Raw genomic sequence first — 17,766 nt, 5'->3', positions numbered from 1 at the left:
CTCAAAAGCTCCCATGTGATATGGTCCACGGTCCACAGTCCACTTGACGAGTTGCCGCGGGCACAGGTCCCCGAGTGAACAGCCTCAATACGACACCGTTTCATCAAACTGTTAATCTAAAAATAATATAATTTTAAAAAAAATTTAGCAAAGACTTCTATATGTAGAACCTTCGCCGTTCAGTTTTCCATCGTCTTGCTCCAATGCTCCTCTAGCCTTCAGCTCCACCTTGGCTCTTTCCCGATTCCCCCGCTATTTCTTCCATAATTACAAACTAACCCCCAAAAGCAGATTCTATATACACTCAGATCCTTCCCCAACAAGGAAACAAAAAAAAAAGGCTACTCGCAAATGGTGGGAAGCTCTACGGTAGGACTCGGAACGATGTCATCTGCTCCATTACCCAACGGAAAATCAGTAATGGAGGATACTCAGACCGTAAGGGACGTCGATTACTTCGATCCGATGGCGGTGGTGTCAGAGCCGGTCCCGCCAGTGGCTGTGGAATCGGAGACGGTGGTAGTGGATCGTGGAGATGCTGAGGGGGCCGAAGTCAATGGAGACAAGGCGGAGAAGAGAGAGATTGTCCTTGGACGGAACGTGCATACCACTTGCCTCGCCGTCACGGAGCCGGACGCCGACGACGAGTCTACCGGAGATAAAGAGGCCTACATGGCTAGTGTCTTGGCTCGCTACCGGAAAACTCTTATTGAAAGAACCAAGCACCATTTAGGTACAAATGTATTTTCTTTTCTCGTTTATTTTCTGTGTTCCACTATATAAATCGTTGATCTCATTTAGCTTTTGGAAAAATTGCGTGTTTTTCTTTATTATTTCCTCTTGAATGAGCTAAAAGTATGATTTTTAGGAAAATAAGTTGAACAATACGACCGGATTTATTGGATTCATTTCTGAGATTTGTGAAGCTTGAGAAAATTGTTCTTAGTATACATAAAATGCACGTGAGCTTCTAATTTTATAATTTTGTAGTTATCCGGATAATATAATGTGCAGAAATTTACTCGTGATCACTAGCTCCATGGGATTGTTGTGGACAGGCGGATGAAAATTTTATTTAAAATCAGTTGCAAAACTTGGAAAATCAAAACATTTGCTTTTAATTTTGTTTATTCATAAACTCTAATATATTTCAAAAGTCAGAATTTAATTTCAGAAGCTGAATCTTAATATTTGCTTCTTAGAATCAGCATTTTTTATGCTTAGAACAAGGCAAAAATGCTACTGAGAACAAATTAACCTCAATACAGCTTTAAGCTGGAAAGAGCTATAAATACTGGAATTTGAGCTAATAAGAGCGAGCTATGTCAGGAAGCTCTAATTGACAAGTCCTTGCCAAACCTGGAATTGAATTGGTCCTTTGCATGTTGCAGATTCTTTTTCTTTTTTGATTGGTGTGTTTTTAGATTCTAATGCTGCTATTTTTTCCTGTAGATTCTGATAATTCGTCCTTTTTGTGATTTATATACTGGTCTAATGTCTCATTTGTCTTATTTTCAGCGTACAGTTCATACTTTTCCTTTTGCTTTTTGGTTTTCATGTTGTCCTCTTTTGGTAGAATGTGCTGTATATAAGATAATAAAGGAGACCCATTTTGAATTTGTCTTCGCATGTTTGTTTCAAAGGATATATTTTTTTTTATACACAATTTCTTGTTTTGAGGACAAATAGCCAAAGTGCAAGTTTCGACCTTCACAAGCCTTTTCTATTGGCTTTGAAGAGGGCCTCCTTTACATTTCATGGAAAGTTGATAAGCATATCTTAAATCTATTGCAGGGTATCCATATAATTTGGACTTTGATTATGGAGCTCTTGCTCAGCTGCAGCATTTCTCCATTAACAATCTTGGAGATCCTTTTATAGAGAGCAACTACGGCGTCCACTCAAGACAGTTTGAAGTGGGTGTTTTGGATTGGTTTGCTAGGTTGTGGGAAATTGAGAAGAGTGAATATTGGGGATATATCACTAACTGTGGTACTGAGGGCAATCTTCATGGAATCATTGTTGGGTTAGTACTGTTTAGCTGAGCTTCATGTCTAAATTTAATGTGAAATGCTTCATCACCTGCCCTGAGGATTATTATGACATGCTTGTGAATGCTCTTGCAGGAGAGAAGTCCTTCCTGATGGAATTCTGTATGCATCAAGAGAATCTCACTATTCTGTCTTCAAGGCAGCACGAATGTACAGAATGGAATGCGTAAAGGTGGATACCTCAGTCACTGGCGAGATAGATTGTGCAGATTTCAAGACTAAGCTGCTTGTTAACAAAGAAAAGCCAGCGATCATCAATGTAAACATAGGTACTCTCTCTCTCTCTCTCTCTCATGGTGCTCTCCTGTGTTCTGGCCTCCCCTCTCCTGACTCTTGGACTCACTCATATGGAAGTGGGGAATAAAAAGGGGGAAACAGGCCATACATCCATCTTCAGGCATATAGCGATTGGCTTTTTGAATAATTCATTCTGTATTTGTAGGAACCACGGTTAAAGGTGCTGTTGATGATCTTGATCTTGTGATACAGACTCTTGAAGAATGTGGTTTTTCACATGATAGATTTTACATCCACTGCGACGGAGCTTTATTTGGTCTTATGATGCCATTTGTAAAGCGTGTAAGCATACACTTTTCATTTTAATCTGCCTTTGTCCATATGAATGTGAATTCCCACAGTGCGCAAGGAAATTGGTCCTGAAACTTTTGCTTATTTTAGCTTGGCTCAAACATAATCTGTAGAAGCTATAGCTGGTACTTGAGTCTGACTTGAATTCTAATGTCAAGCTGAAGCCGAGTTTGAGATCATGGCAGACAGAACGAAGCTTAGTTTTAATTTGTAAACAAATTCATTATTCAGCTCCTAAAGTTATTCAAGTGAAGCAATTTATGATGTTATACACAAACTTCTGCACATATGGAGGTACATGAAGGCATCTGGATACAAGATCTATCTATTGGTGCAGACACACTCCTATACAGATGAAAAAAAATAAAAATAATATATGCTGTAGTCTGCTTCTGTCAACATGATCATTCAAATGGTAACCTTTAAGTTTAAAAATTAGTGGAGTCGTTCTCTTTTTGAAACTGAATATTTGGTGCAGTAATTTTAGAAGTAGAGCTTAGCGTAATAAAAATTTTCTACCTGTTTGTTTACTTAAGATTTTAGTGCTGTTTGTGGACTTATTACACACTCTTAAAGACATTCCTTTTCATATAATTAAGGGAAAAGAAATCAAAGCAAATTGTGTTATCTGCCATATGTTAGTGTAAAATTTGATGTTCAATCACCCCTGCGGTGGTAAGGGTTACAAAATTTGCTTTTACTTGTATTGGTAAACAAAGGTCAGAGAGAGAGCTACTTGGAAATGGGAAATGATGGAAAATCTTGAAACAATCATGATAAATCTTGTTTTAAATTCAGTATGTTTAATTAATTTATCATGACTTGAATATTTGGCACCAATATGAAGTTGACATTGTTCCTTTCATGTACATGGCTAAGAACTAGGTCCACAGAGAAACTATGACTGTCTTCCTTCTCGTGAAACATGGTATCTACTCATAGATTTCCATGGACTGTAGTTAATTAACCTTATTCTCTAAGTGAAACTGAATGCACATTAAGTTGAATGTCTCTTTAGGTAATTATGATTGGCTCATTTTCAACCTGCATTCCAATATCAGCTTTTTTACTTTTTTTTTTTTGACAGGCACCAAAGGTAACTTTCAAAAAGCCTATTGGAAGTGTAAGTGTTTCTGGCCACAAGTTTGTTGGCTGTCCAATGCCATGCGGTGTGCAGATCACTAGGCTAGAGCACGTCAATGCCCTCTCCAGGAATGTAGAGTATCTTGCTTCTAGAGACGCTACGATAATGGGAAGTAGGAATGGCCATGCTCCAATCTTCCTGTGGTACACCCTTAACAGGAAAGGGTACAAGGGCTTCCAGAAGGAAGTCCAAAAGTGTCTTAGAAATGCTCACTACTTGAAGGATCGCCTAAGACAAGCTGGAATAAGTGCCATGCTCAATGAGCTGAGCAGCACAGTTGTATTTGAGCGGCCACGGGATGAGGAGTTTGTTCGTCAGTGGCAACTTGCTTGTCAGGGAAATATGGCACATGTTGTTGTGATGCCAAATGTCACGATTGAGAAGCTGGAAGGCTTCTTGGATGCATTAATTGAAGGACGTTCAATATGGTACAAAGATGATAAAGTAAAGCCTCCGTGTCTTGCCGCTGAGATAGGAAGTGGGAACTGTTCCTGTCCTCTTCACAAGTGAAACATTTGATAGGACTCTTAAAAGTCTCCGTTAGTTTGTCTTCAGCAGTCACTTCATTTGTGTAATGTTTGTTTGAACATGGCAGTATAGCTTGTATTTCAAACTGTATTCCATTTTAATTCTACTTTTGAATATCTAGGAGTGCTAAATCTGCTTCCATGAGGGAGAAAGTTGACCTGTTCTTGGTTTTTGATCCTTCCACCTTTGAGAAGATGCTTCTTAGAACAAGTGGAATGGTGGGCAGTTTGATCCCTTTCTAGCCATTGGACCAAATCTAATGGATTGATATGCCAAAAATTTGGCTACTTACGAACCCTTCATGGATAAACCCTAGACGGGATTGTTGGATGCATTACCCAAGACACCAATTTGCCAATAATTATTAAGAGGAATTGTATGTGCTCTAGCATAGTTGTTGAAGTAGACTGAGATAATGCTTAAACGTTCAGGACAAAAATATGCTTACATGATGAATGCCTCTTGTTGGTCTGGAAATCAGAACATGCATTCTTCTAAGGAGCGCTGCCAATGTGCTACACTTTTCTTTATTTTTTTCCTTTCTTTCTTATTAGGGGGGGGATGGGACTTCATAAGCAGGGACAGGGTCGAGGGATTTGAACTCAGAACTCCTCAGCACTTCTAATGTGACTTCATCTTATTCAGAATCAGGTTAGATGATGAAATGGCAAGAGATGGCTCTTGATAAATCCTCAAGGCATACATACTGTATTTGAGGTTACTACGATTGCCTTCCATTATTGTTTGCATATATTAATACGGTACTTATATTCTCAGAGCAAAGCATTCGTAATCCCAGCTATTTGATTCATCCTCTGCCACTCGAGAGGAGGCTTTCTTACCATTTCTCTTTGTAAGCTTTTGAGTCCGAATACAATGCATTTCCTGCAGTATTCTTCTGATTTTTAGTAGGCTTTAGCTAGGTACTGGCATGGAAGATTGCACTACAGTGGTTCAACCATGATTGGATACTTGTTTCTTGGCATCCGGACTAGTGTTGGCATCACAGAGTCGTCTTTCTCCAATGGTTTCCATCTGCAACAGTGCATCAACAAGTCAGAATATTCTGCTATAGCGTCAATATGATGTCCTATACAGGACTAATGCAATAAGAAATTATTCTGGCTATCTTAACTATTAGAATATTCTATGTTTTGCTTATACGCTATGGTTTTCAAGTTCTTGATTTGATCAAAGAACTACTTGGATCTTCTTCTGTCTGCATTCCAATTCCTTGTCCTTCTACGTGTCTAGCCAAGGATGCTGCAACACAGTGCAAATGCTCTCTCTCTCTCTCTCTCTCTCTCTACGTTGAATGTTTCACAATTTGTTTTAGAGGTTCATCTTACTTGAATCTGCAGACAAGGTGATGAATGAAAATGCAAATTTCTATCTTGGCGAGGTTAATTCCGGGACACATTCGTGGTCCACTACCAAATCCAAGAAAACTGAAAGGCTTCAATGGCTCCTGCAATTTATCAAGAACTTAATTTTGTTAACAAAGGATAAAACAAGAAAACGGCTATTTTCTGGAGACACAAGAAACTTACATCAAATCTTGAAGGATCAAACTTCTGAGGGTCAGGAAAAAGCTTCGGGTCATGATGAATGGACACTACATCCAGGTTGACAGACCAACCCTTATTGATTTTACATCCTAAAATTTTTTGGAAATTAGGAAGACTGAGAGTATCAAATAATCCCGTCACTGGGCAATAATAGTGCCAGATGTTAAGGGTGGTGGATTCTACCATCAACTGTGAAGTCTTCTGCTGCTGTTCTTGAAAACCAAGGAAGAATTGTGGCTATTCGAAGAGTCTCGCTAATTACCTGAAATCAAAAGGCCATGAGCATTTAGCTGGAGAATTTTTTTTTTTGTTTTGTTTTAAACAATGAAATGTGTTTGAAATGGAGCTAACTTTGTTTGTGTAAGGCATGTTGTTGATGTCCGACCATGTAAGACCTGATCTGCTAGCTTGGATTTCCCTATGCTCTTCCTGTAAAATGACTTCTTAGATTCTGTTGGCAGCATTCAAGAAAAGATCGATTTTGTTCTAGAAAGTCAGGGATTATTACTCGTAGACGTTCCAATGCAGCAGGGTTTTGTTCAAGGAATTTTACAAGCCAGGTCAGTGCAGCAGTAGTAGTATCATGCCCAGCTACTAGCAGGGTCAATATATTGTCCTTCAATTGTGCATCTGTGAGTTTATCATCATCTTCTCCTCCATAGCCATGCTTGTTATACTTATTCACTAAGGATTCTAGGAAATCTTGCTGGAAGTTGTCTCCAGTTCTCCGCTGAGCAATGATTGAGTCTAACATTGCATACATCCTGTTCCGAGCCTGTCAATGGAGTAATGTTTTATCAATTTCTCTGCAGTCTGTCTTCTCTCAAGGCAATCCCAAATTGTTCTGTATTCCATTCATTTATATCAGACAGAACTTAATACCTGAATACCACGGTAAAAGGCAGTTCCAGGAATTTTCAGGGGGAGAGCAGAAAATGACGAAGACATGACTTTGAAATTGGCACGGAATTTCTCCTGCTCTTCACCAGCGGGTTCCAAGCTCATTATCATATTGCTGATCACCTTGAGGGAGAACTGCAAAATTTGACAGGTTGAAGCATTTTAAGAAGAACAGACTTCATTTGGGATAGAATCACATCACCCAGGAGCAGGAACTTAACTGTAGAAGCCTCTTCAAGAACCAGGATTTCTCGTCCATGCCACTTGTCCAGTGTATCAATGGCCAAATTATCGATGAACTGGAAATACTTCTTGAGGCCATTGATTGAGAGGGGTTCAGCAATCAACCTGCGGAGCCGTTTGTGTGCTTCTCCATTTTGATGCAGTAAACTAGTAGGACCAAGAACCTGCCTTCCTGCATAGGACAAATTTAAGCTCACCATCCCATCTTTTCCGGTTAACAAAATCTTACTCGCCTCACTACCAGTCATGAAGACAGTAAGTCTCCCCAAGACTGAAGTCTTGAATACTTTCCCATACCTAGTACAGAAAATCATGATCATCAATAAGATCTTATACATTGTTTTCATAATTTTTAACAGAATAATCCCGGACAGGAACATAAGTGCATCTTTATAAATCTAGTTTCTAATGGCATTCTTCCTTAGCTGATTTACCTCTGCTGTCTCTTTCTGATGAAGCTATGTATGCCTGCAGCACTTGAAAACTCGGTTATAAACGAGAAAGTCTCCCCGACAATAGGCCAACCCAGCCTACCCGGTATTGCCGCCATTTCCCGTGGAGAAGCCCATCTTTGTAATAAAGCTGAAACTAAAACTATCAATATTAGGAAGGCTGAAAGCATTATTAACAAATCTTGCTCCATTGTTTTGCATAAAACTGAGGAAGCCGATATCTGGATATATAAAGGATAGGTATTCGAATGAATGACGATAATTCCTGTAATAATCGTTGCTGACAGTTTAAAGCTCCAATCCGTTACACGTCCAATGACCAACACGGATTTCCTTGTATATTCTTGTTCACTTCTTCGAATCATAATAATTTCCATCAAAATTTGGATTGACTTCTGTGTATTCTTATACTAAATTCTTGCTACTTAACTTAGTGATCAACGAACATAGATAGGTTCATGCGCTCGAAGCTTGTGACACCGTATATTTTTGTTTCTGGATTTTATATGATCCTCAATTGAGGGAATGTTCAAGGACACAGTAGTAGTATAAATGGACAATCCCAGAAGTTTTCCTTTGGAATTTGGCGACTCAGTTGGCTACGAAAGGTCCTCCTACATTCATAAGATAATGAGCTTGTGCTGCTTAGAGTTAGACCAATTGTAGATTTTAATGCAGGTTCCAAAAAAAACTGCTTTAATTACTAGATTAATTTTCAACCATGTCTACATGATTTGTCTCTGAGGATGTAACTACAGACTACAGTCCATATATGCATGTCACAACGTCCAAAGACTCCCTTCATGGCTGCCGATAGACACAAGTTGACAGATGGAGGATCGTTTCTATAGTTCTAATTTTTCCTTTTGGACTAATGCTTTTACAAGTTTATCACTGGTTATCTAATAACGAGGCTCATCATTGTTGCCGATTGAGCACAGCATCTTCCCTAATGTCATTATAAAACAGAGAGTTTCAATCAATTTGATAACTGTTATGCGAATTATAGTATTCATTCTTATGGGAATGAGAATGGGAATGAAAAACAAGAGATACTTTTTCTCGAAATATGAACAAACGGAAGTTTAACTCCGAAAGAAGCACTTCATCAAGCCTGCCTTCCGCAATTTGATTGATTTGTTTATTCCATTTTTACATATGGAAGAAGAAAACTCACATTTGGACAACAATCAACACACGGTTCCTTTAGCTCCTTTTTATCTTTCATGATAAATTGGATAAACCCTGAAAAAACAAAAAAGAATAACTATATGTATGTTCTCATTCCTTGCGTTGCTGCTATTCAAAATTATTGATCTAGTTCCGTTGTTTGCATGTGATTTTGCTTGGTCAAGAACGTGAGATTGTTAACAAGGTCTAAGTTTAGGTTTGTATGCGACAATTTCCCAGGGCAAGATGCCCAATGAATATTCCCTACTTTCTGCAGGGAAAAGGTTGTACATCTTTTAAGTTTAACTACCAAGGAGAATGAATGATTTCGGATCTTTTCTGCTTCCTAGTAATGGCATTTGGCTGTCTATTAGATTTAGATGGATTTAGAAGATGAAATGGACCATGGCTTTAGAATCCGGAGAGCCCAGATGTCAGAAGAAGCAGAACACGACTAGGGAAAAAGAGGTGTTAATTAGCAGTTTGTTTTTCTTGTTGGGATCTGATTCCAGTGCTACATAAATTAGGACCTTTTACTCTCAGAATTTAGATTGCACATTTCTCGTCCAGAATTATGCTACTTCAATACATTTCCAATCTTTAATGCAGTAAAAATAATTTATGTTTAAAGTCACTCTTAATTCGGACAGGAACTCTTCAAACCTCAAGGCTGCATGAATGAGCAAAATGACATAGGAATGGCTTTGCTTTTCGTTTCTTTTTCTTTCCCCCACTTTTTGGCAAGACATGGGAACAACTGAAGTGAATAATGTCTGTTTCTTTTTCTTGTGTTTTATCCTCAATCAAATTTAAGGGCTCAAGAAGTTGAGTTGGTTTACCGGTCATATATACCTTGTCATACCGCACCTATATTCAATCAAACCGCATGCTATTGCTTCTTACCATTTTATATGAACTAATGATGCAGGAAAAACTTCAACTTGTTTTCAGCTGATGCATGAAATGAATTTTCCTGTAACAGGTTGGAAATTGGTATGCAAGCAAGAAACAAGCTCTGATTCCGGCCTGTTATGGCAAGGCATAGACTTCTTCTACCTGTCAGTCAGTCAATCATCTATGCTGAACTTCCACCTGCAAAGCCTGCTGTTACAGTCAGCGACAAGAGAAATATGAAGCTGATGAGTGTCATTGTGAATCAGTAATTTCTAATAGTAATGATGTGAAGGGTTTTATTACTTATTAATCTAATCATCTTACTAGTAAAAAAGAACACATACCGGAGGCAACAGAAACAGGAGAGAGAGAGAGAGAGAGACTGAAGTTCTCTAGATCCTCATAAACATATCAATGTTGATGGATTTAACTTGTACAAATATCAGTCTCTCTCAGAGATTACATATTACAGAAGCAGTAAATTACATGCAACAGATTACTACCAATATACAACACGTTTACTGAGTGCTTTGCACTTCATAATATTTACAGAATAGGAAACCCCGTTTCAGAACTTGATATCTTGGCAGACCATGGAAAGCAAATAAGATAACAGCAAATGGAGTACATATCCTGTTAGGTAGTTGCACCAGCTACAACATCAAGTATAAAGCCTGAGACGACTGGTTATTGGCAGGCGACAAATTGGACAGTTTGATACCCTTGATCCGCAGTCTCTGCAAGTCTGCAATCATTTTATCATCTCTTGAGATCAAACAAATGCAATTTGTCTTAAAGCAAAATATAAGGAGTTAGTGCATCTCACCATATGTCCACAGCCAAAGGCCAGATTCTTCCCATTTGTTAAGCAAACCGGACAGTCCTGCGTCCAAAAGAAACAATTCAAGAATACATGTCAACAATGTAAAAATTTTGCCCTGCTAATGGAAAGTCTGGAAAGTTCACAGATAAATTCCACAGATGTTTTAACCTCTATGCTGGAACCTAGCATTGTAGCTTATACTACTAGATGATGTTTAACCTCTATGATGTTTTAACCTCTATGCTAATCAGCGCTCTTGAGGGCCATTGTAGCTTACACTACTAGAGAAATATAATCAGGAAAAGCAAAACAGTACAAGGACTTTTATTCTGCTCCACATTATTTAATACACTTGGCATTAATAAATACTTGAAGGAATCTTATTTAGGGAAGCAGTATATCAAATCTCACCTGACTTCTTTCATCTGGAAGAGAAGCTGAAAGATTGCTTTGTTCTCTCGACTCAAATGTTGTACGACGAGCATAAGGAACTGGCGGGGGACGTGGAACTATTTTCTTTGCTCTACCTGTCACGCGACTGAGAGAGAGAGAGAGAGAGTTCTGAAGTAAGCAAACAGCAGGCAAGCATATTTCTTGAATGTAATTCATCTGAATTCTATCACTAAAAGCTTACGTAAAACAATATTGATTCATTTTAATCCCCTAGGACGCGAGTAGACATGCAAAATGAAATATGGCAGTTTTAGTTCAAATAAGTTCTAAATGATGAGAACTACACTGATGTATGGGAAGCACAGGCAAAATAATTGTCTAAACTCGGCATTTTCCAGATATTGTACTTGTCAAATGACAAATATTAGGTGGGAGAGGCCTCCTTTCTTCATACTGTTATGGCTCATCATCTCTGTAAAAAATTTCTCAACTTATTTAAAATTTTTTAAGACACATTCTGAATGATCTTTGAATCTATTCTTATGGTCTTCAACAAAATTGATGCTATATTCTTTCCCACAGCATATTATAGATAACTAACCATCAGCCACACGAAAAGATAAAGCACTCCATACCCCAGAAGGCCAAGTTCTCTGGCTGCCTTATATTGGATTGGGATCTCCATCAGGGCAGCAAGAGCAAATGCAGTTTCTTTTTCAGAAGCACTTTGGTCCTTGCTCATAATAGCAGTAAAATTGACAAACTGCAGAAAAAGAGACAAATAAAGGACTTACCACCACTCTGAATAACAAATTTAAAGACAATTACTAGCTGTATTCTTTCAGGTTTAAACCTGAAAATTATCGAATTCACGAGCTGGGAGCTTGTCATCAAACTTTTTCATGTCCTCCCAAGGTCCATCACCAACTCCAACAAGAATAATTGACAGTGGATACAAACTGAGGATAAACAGCATTTTAGTATAGAGCATTTCATAGTTGTATATACCATTACTCTTTGCCAAGAAAGAGAAGAAAAAAAAGAGCTTTATTTTGTATTAGAGAGAAGTTTGATTGCAATAACTTGGATGGCATATAAATGAGGTGAAAACAACGAGAAGAACAATCATAACATATTAAGCAAACAAAGCAGAAACAAGTCATTGGATCACAATGTGGATTATGTGCACTAATGACAAGAAAATTGGAATGAAAATGACAAGTAATTGTTGCCTGTTAATCCATGTTTGCATACGTAGATAGAGATAGCTTGTCCTCGTGGCAATTGACCAAAGAATGAGAAAGCAACAGAGACAGATGATTTATGTCCACTACTCAGTTTTCAGATCAGAAACTCTCCATAGCCCTTGGCCAGCATAAATAACCAATATAAAGCCAATATTTTCAGGATCAGCTAATATTTGCTAGTCATGCCTTTCAAAGTAAACAGGTTCCCAACAGACACATAATGCAGACTTCATAGGATATACTGGAAAGGAGTCCTATAACCTTCCAACTCAATAAAACTATGAAATTACAACTACTCAGAAGGCAGAATTGTGTTCTCAATTCCAAAACCATCTGTTTCAATTGCAACAATATGGTCAGGTTGTTTAATGATGTGCAAGCTTTAAGTAGCTATATCAATCTTTCACTAACTAAAAAGATTTATGGTTCCCCTTCCAAAACATTGTTAATTATATAATTCTCAAAATGAAAGACATGCTTAAGATTCTTTTCAATATATTGCTATATTTAAGGGAAACTTAGTGCATGAAGCTGAAGCTTACAGTGGGTTTAGAGGAGTGAGAGTTTGAAAGTTTGCCCTTAGTGTGCAGAAGGGTTGATTGTATAGGGCAGAAATGGAAAGGGTCAAATCCAAGCATTAAAATACCAAATTTCCGGATATTATTCTGTCCTACAACCTCCTATGCTTCCACAGTGCCTATTAGACTAAACTTTTGTCATTTCAAAATGTTTAGTCAAATCTCTTACTGATTAAATTGCCAATCGAACATTTAAAAGAGTGAAAAAAGGCTCAGTAGAATTTCAAAAGTTCGACATACTGATGCTAGTAGCAGAGATCTTTGCATGCTAATTCTCAATAGCAGGTATCAGGAATAAAGAACTCACAGTGAGTATTTTCTGGATGGATTTGCATGAGCCTAAATGGCAAAGATCAAATTGGAAAGCAGAATTAAATGGGGAATTATGTTCTATATCCTTCTGTACCTAGCATTGACTATTGACTTGATCGTTTTCGCTTCTTGTGGGCTGAGTTCTACATCACTTGTATTAACACTTCTTGTAACCTTCATGAGCAATATCCAGTCACAACTGTGAAATAAAAGAGAGATTGGGAATCACTGTTATACATTTAAGGAGAAACCAGGAGGTGACCTGGCCGTCTGCTATTATAACCAAAACATGATACTGTCCACCACTCCTCTCTACTATGTCTACTGCAGCATCTACTACTGGTCCATAGGATGTTGGCCCTAAAACACAATTAAGATGCTCATTAACGTTCTTGGTTACTGAAGTCATCACTGTTTCAAAATAGCTCATTTGTCTAGTGAAAAAAGGAAATTGTTAAGAATGAAGATCTTAGAAGAGAGTTGGACTAGCATAGTAGCAGTCTACCAGATAATTGCAGGTTGGGAGTTATTCTCTTATAGCAGGCTAAAACTTCTTCAAAGCCATGGCAAGGAGAATGATCACTGTGAAAGCTAAAGACTTCTTGATCATGTGTGGTAACTGTAAAGGAACAGATCAATGGCTTTGAAAAAAAGACATTAAATGTTTGACAAAACAGAAGTTCACAGAAAACTAAACTTCCTGGTGGTTAACCTACCATCACCAAAACCAAAACATGGTATTAAGTTGTCTTCATCAAAGGGAGCCAAAGTCTTTCCAATGATAGATATGGCTTTCTCATATGGATTAGGTGCATCACCAATGGCATGTAGGCTTCGATTGTTGAATGAAACTTTACCTTCAATGATCAAAAGCAAAAGCATTACTCCATGATAAAGAAGTGAAACAAATTGAGCCCTCAGGACATGATGTCAAAGAGAAAAGCAAGGATTAAACCAATGCTTTGAGGCACTCAGTGCTGTAGGGAATGGAAATGAGCTGAACATAGTGTTATCCTATAAGTGAATTACCCACATACATAGTCAATCCCTTGTACTTTTCATATTCCAATGGAAGCAATCTTCTCAATATGCTAATGCTTGTCTTAGAAACCAATGAGTTGTTCTAATTGGCCATACTTAATATGAATAGGCAAGCCATACCAGCATCTTGATGAAGTCAAGTTTTAGAAGCAACACATGTTCCAAGCATGCAAAGCTACTGATACAGCAGCGCAATGGAATAGAAAGTGGTGAACAATATAATCAGAAAAGGTAATTAATTATTTGCATTGTTATACAAAACAGAATCAAAAGACATAGCATTCCGGATGAGCATTAATTCAGAGAGACTGACTCCCTCTTGTGTTTTAGCAAAGTTTTCTTAGTCCTTGACAAACATTTTGATGCAGGAATAACATAACTTCATAATTATCTATTTGAAAAAATAACTTAAAAAAGAAGTTGTTTGCAGCAACTACAAGCTGAGTTCATTTAGCAGATCCATATACCTGTCCATTCATTGCTTTTAGTGAAATCTATCCCGAGAATCAAATTGGATGACTCTAGACCTGATTCTTTCAAAGCTTCTGTGACCTGTAAAAGCAAAGAAATATTCCAATCTTTGTTTATGCAAAAAGTTATATAGTAACTAACCAAAAGTACATTCTTGCACATATTAACGAGTGATCACATATTCCACTGAAATATGTCAGAAATTGAAGTGTTCCATGGTAAAACTTCAAAATATATGCTAAATAATCCTAATTAATTGATCAAACAACAGGACTAAGACGTTCTGGAGAACCTGTAAACTCCTCCCTCAAGATTATGTACCTAGGTCCTGATCATGTTTCTCACACTACACAGCTATTTCAGTACAAACTCCGCAAAAGCTGGGGGAAAGAGTTGAAAACTGGTTTGTCAATTTAGACTTCATAGTATAAAGGAAGTGCCCCATTCTCTGGAATAAGACAAACTAGGATTAGTGTTAATATCAGAAACATTGTGAGTACGCATTGTAAGTGGTGTACACAAAAGACGAATCGGAATAATGGAAAGCTCAACAAATGCATAAGAATAATGCTTTAGATTTTATCTGAGCAAAAAGGGGGAAAAGTCCAATAACATCTCTCCTGATCAAGCAATCAAGGATTTGGGCCTTCCTAAATTAGTTCCAGTCAGTTTTTATTGATATGCCAATTGACAATTCAATACTACAACCAATTTAATTACTAACAAATATTCAGCATCCTTATGATCGATCATTCTTTTGGTTCGTCAAAAAGAGATCAAGCAACTTATAGGAATAAGGTGTCAGGATACCTTCCACCCAAAGCCAAATTGGTGGGGGAAAAAAAAGAAGAAAAAGAACAATCTTTTGGAATAGTTTCTGCTAGTGCAATATTACGCCACTTCCATTTGCCAGGTAAAGTTAACGTCGTCAAACTTCTGTTCATTTTCTTTCACTACTAGCTCTTGATTTTTCATTTCCCACTACCAAGACTGAAGACTAAAGAGTGATGAACTTGGTTTGGAGCATAAATAGGAACCAAATGCTGTACCAGGAAAGGAAGAATCAAATAGTATGGCAGAAGCAGGATATAGCATTCACATTGGAGTAGAAATTTCTGCCTCAAAGTAAAGTGGGATGATTACGTACAGCCAGTAACAACCATCACAACAAAAAGTTACCAACTTTATCATGGTCCCTTGGGCTTCTCAAATCACTATTCTCTTCTATGACAACACGCTACACCTTCTTCTGTCCTTTTCTTGATTTCTAAATTTAGGCCCCCCACCCAAGTCACCAGTCTCCTTCACCCAATCAACTTGAAACAAAGTCGGGACATCCAATAATGTATGACACGTAATCTTATCTTCTGCCTTTATTCTGCTCATCTAAATGCATCTAAAGCAGTCCCTGAGGAAATTTCACAGCAGCTGTATTTGGATATCAAATTTTTTTCAAATAATATTTCTTTTGTATCATAAACATATTTTTTAATCCACTTTTTTATATTTTCATTCACCTTTTTATCTCATATACATCACATCATGAATAAAAAATACTACGACAATTATTCCAAATAATACTCTATCCAAACAAACAGCTAATTTTTTGTTTTTGGTTTCTCTGATAGTATCGCCCGTGACTTGATAACTTTTCTTTCACGTTTGACTCAGGACCCATTGGAAGTCAAGTCAACACTGACATTATTTCTGCTCGCAAGTTACACAAATCATGTAAAGAGATAATAGCTTGTGCTATTATGAAGCATGAAAAAACAGGCAACATGCCTGCAAACTACTAGGCAACATGCCTGCAAAATAATGCACAATTTTGTAGTTAGAACAAGTTAAATGCACAATTGTACAATACCAAAAGTACTTAAAAAGAGTGAACCAAACCATAGTTTGTATACTATGTAACAAGCGTACACGACTTCTACTATTGTACCTACTCCCAGAAGGTTTGAAACTTTACTTTGCCTGCAAACTAAATCCATATTTCTGAATCATAAAATGAAATGAAAAGGGGAAAAAATAGAGAATTACCTGATCAAGAGATGAGAAATTATCTGGGATGTACTCATACTTCTTGCTGCTTTTAATGGTGCTGCTGTTACTGCCACTACTACTGTCCATAGAAACTTTGGTACCAATATTAATTGAAGTGGGCCGTGGTAGGTGGGAAGAAGAAGTTGAGGAGAAAGATGAAGATGAAGAAGAAAAGGGCCGGTTACGAGCAGTTGGTGCTGGTGGTGGTAGTCCTCTTCTTGTGATTATTGGTGGTGGTTCTGATCCTCTGTGTCTTAGCTCGCTGCTACTGTCGGCAGAAGAGATGGAACCAGAAACACCCCTACTATTACTACTACGGATACTCTTTTTGCTAAATTTTGGGAAGAACATAATATTGCCCATCACAATCACATTATCTTCCTTCCTTGCTTTCTTTACTGAAACTGAAAGTTCGGAAACACAAATCACAAGAATCAAGTAAAGAATTTGACTTCTCTCTGTTGGCTCTAGTGTGTGCCCAGTAGGGCTACTTTATACCTTGCGAGGTGCTCTTAAAGGCGAAAATGTTCTTTTCCAACTCCCACCACAACGGTTCGATTCTTATCATCAGCAAGTTTCCCAGCAGCTGCCCAAAGTTGCTTCCTTCTGTACCAAACTTTGCATCACACTTAAATTGTAATACAAGACTTTTGCTGTGTCACGTATGCCAATTACGAACTGCCACATGGGTTTCTTTAAGAAATTCTACCTGCAAGTTTCAACTTTCAATTGCGATGGCGCCCCAAGTACAGTACTTTAATGAAGATGGCTAGCACGTAGAATAAAAGAGTACTTTGCACATAGACTAATAAATCTATTTTATGAATAACCGCAAATGGTATACTCAAATTTACTAAAAAAATGATTCCGTGAAAAAGTATGCAATTGCCTTTTTGCATGTTTGATATTATTTTAGTGTCATGGTTTTCATTTTTTCTTAATCTAAATAACAAATAATTATCATTCAAGAATGATATCGTAACCTATTTATTCATCCCTTAACTACAAAATTCTGTGTAAAAGAAACATTAGTCTTACACTCTAAAATCTAAAGCAAAAAATGCAACCATAAAAATAACAAACAAATGATTATGGTATTTGATGATTAATTGATGCTTGAGAAAGTCAAGAAATCAAGATTAAGTCCATTATAAGAGGAGGTGATCACATTAGTGATGGAGAAGGAAAATGGCAGCGATTTTTCGAGAAGAACTTGCGAAGAAGATGAAAATTTTATATTTCAATGGATCAAGTATTGAAGAAAGATGCAAACCATACCAGAAGAATGGTAGCACCAGCACCAGGAAAGGGGAATCG

At 37.6% G+C, this 17,766-nt stretch overlaps 3 protein-coding genes across 3 annotated transcripts; 1 reads left to right on the top strand and 2 right to left on the bottom strand.

Moving 5' to 3' along the window:
* The first annotated feature begins 184 nt into the window (after positions 1 to 184).
* LOC113749397 (serine decarboxylase) lies at positions 185 to 4,452 on the top strand. Its single transcript, XM_027293122.1, has 5 exons — positions 185 to 733; positions 1,795 to 2,026; positions 2,127 to 2,320; positions 2,494 to 2,630; positions 3,727 to 4,452. The coding sequence occupies exons 1-5, from the start codon at positions 352 to 354 to the stop codon at positions 4,291 to 4,293; spliced, it is 1,512 nt and encodes a 503-aa protein (XP_027148923.1). The 5' UTR covers positions 185 to 351; the 3' UTR covers positions 4,294 to 4,452.
* An 803-nt stretch (positions 4,453 to 5,255) lies between these two features.
* LOC113749398 (abscisic acid 8'-hydroxylase 3-like) lies at positions 5,256 to 7,665 on the bottom strand. Its single transcript, XM_027293123.1, has 9 exons — positions 7,457 to 7,665; positions 7,001 to 7,319; positions 6,762 to 6,914; positions 6,388 to 6,654; positions 6,231 to 6,308; positions 6,063 to 6,141; positions 5,862 to 5,968; positions 5,661 to 5,779; positions 5,256 to 5,346 (listed from the first exon to the last, which is right to left on the bottom strand). The coding sequence occupies exons 1-9, from the start codon at positions 7,663 to 7,665 to the stop codon at positions 5,256 to 5,258; spliced, it is 1,422 nt and encodes a 473-aa protein (XP_027148924.1).
* Positions 7,666 to 9,907: 2,242 nt separating this feature from the next.
* On the bottom strand, positions 9,908 to 17,056 carry LOC113749347 (E3 ubiquitin-protein ligase RGLG4). Its single transcript, XM_027293047.1, has 12 exons — positions 16,948 to 17,056; positions 16,447 to 16,853; positions 14,400 to 14,484; positions 13,608 to 13,748; positions 13,397 to 13,510; positions 13,154 to 13,251; positions 12,986 to 13,065; positions 11,608 to 11,713; positions 11,390 to 11,517; positions 10,773 to 10,899; positions 10,365 to 10,421; positions 9,908 to 10,283 (listed from the first exon to the last, which is right to left on the bottom strand). Exons 1-12 carry the CDS (start codon positions 17,015 to 17,017, stop codon positions 10,200 to 10,202), a joined length of 1,497 nt encoding a protein of 498 aa, XP_027148848.1. The 5' UTR covers positions 17,018 to 17,056; the 3' UTR covers positions 9,908 to 10,199.
* Between the last annotated feature and the right edge of the window lie 710 nt (positions 17,057 to 17,766).

Source organism: Coffea eugenioides, chromosome 10, assembly GCF_003713205.1.
Source record: "Coffea eugenioides isolate CCC68of chromosome 10, Ceug_1.0, whole genome shotgun sequence".
NCBI lineage: Eukaryota > Viridiplantae > Streptophyta > Magnoliopsida > Gentianales > Rubiaceae > Coffea > Coffea eugenioides.
Note: the sequence above shows the minus strand (reverse complement) of the source record. Positions and strands in the feature narration are given on the sequence as shown.

Coding starts and splice junctions, on each gene's coding strand:
- LOC113749398 (XM_027293123.1), bottom strand. CDS start 7,665: ATGGAGCAAGATTTGTTAATAATGCTTTCAGCCTTCCTAATATTGATA. Junction 7,320..7,456: donor ATCAGAAAGAGACAGCAGAG/GTAAATCAGCTA, acceptor TTTCTGTACTAG/GTATGGGAAAGTATTCAAGA. Junction 6,915..7,000: donor TTCTTGAAGAGGCTTCTACA/GTTAAGTTCCTG, acceptor CAAATTTTGCAG/TTCTCCCTCAAGGTGATCAG.
- LOC113749347 (XM_027293047.1), bottom strand. CDS start 17,017: ATGATAAGAATCGAACCGTTGTGGTGGGAGTTGGAAAAGAACATTTTC. Junction 13,252..13,396: donor TCCCAACCTGCAATTATCTG/GTAGACTGCTAC, acceptor ATTGTGTTTTAG/GGCCAACATCCTATGGACCA. Junction 11,518..11,607: donor GTGAATTCGATAATTTTCAG/GTTTAAACCTGA, acceptor CTTTTTCTGCAG/TTTGTCAATTTTACTGCTAT.
- LOC113749397 (XM_027293122.1), top strand. CDS start 352: ATGGTGGGAAGCTCTACGGTAGGACTCGGAACGATGTCATCTGCTCCA. Junction 734..1,794: donor AAGAACCAAGCACCATTTAG/GTACAAATGTAT, acceptor AATCTATTGCAG/GGTATCCATATAATTTGGAC. Junction 2,321..2,493: donor GATCATCAATGTAAACATAG/GTACTCTCTCTC, acceptor CTGTATTTGTAG/GAACCACGGTTAAAGGTGCT.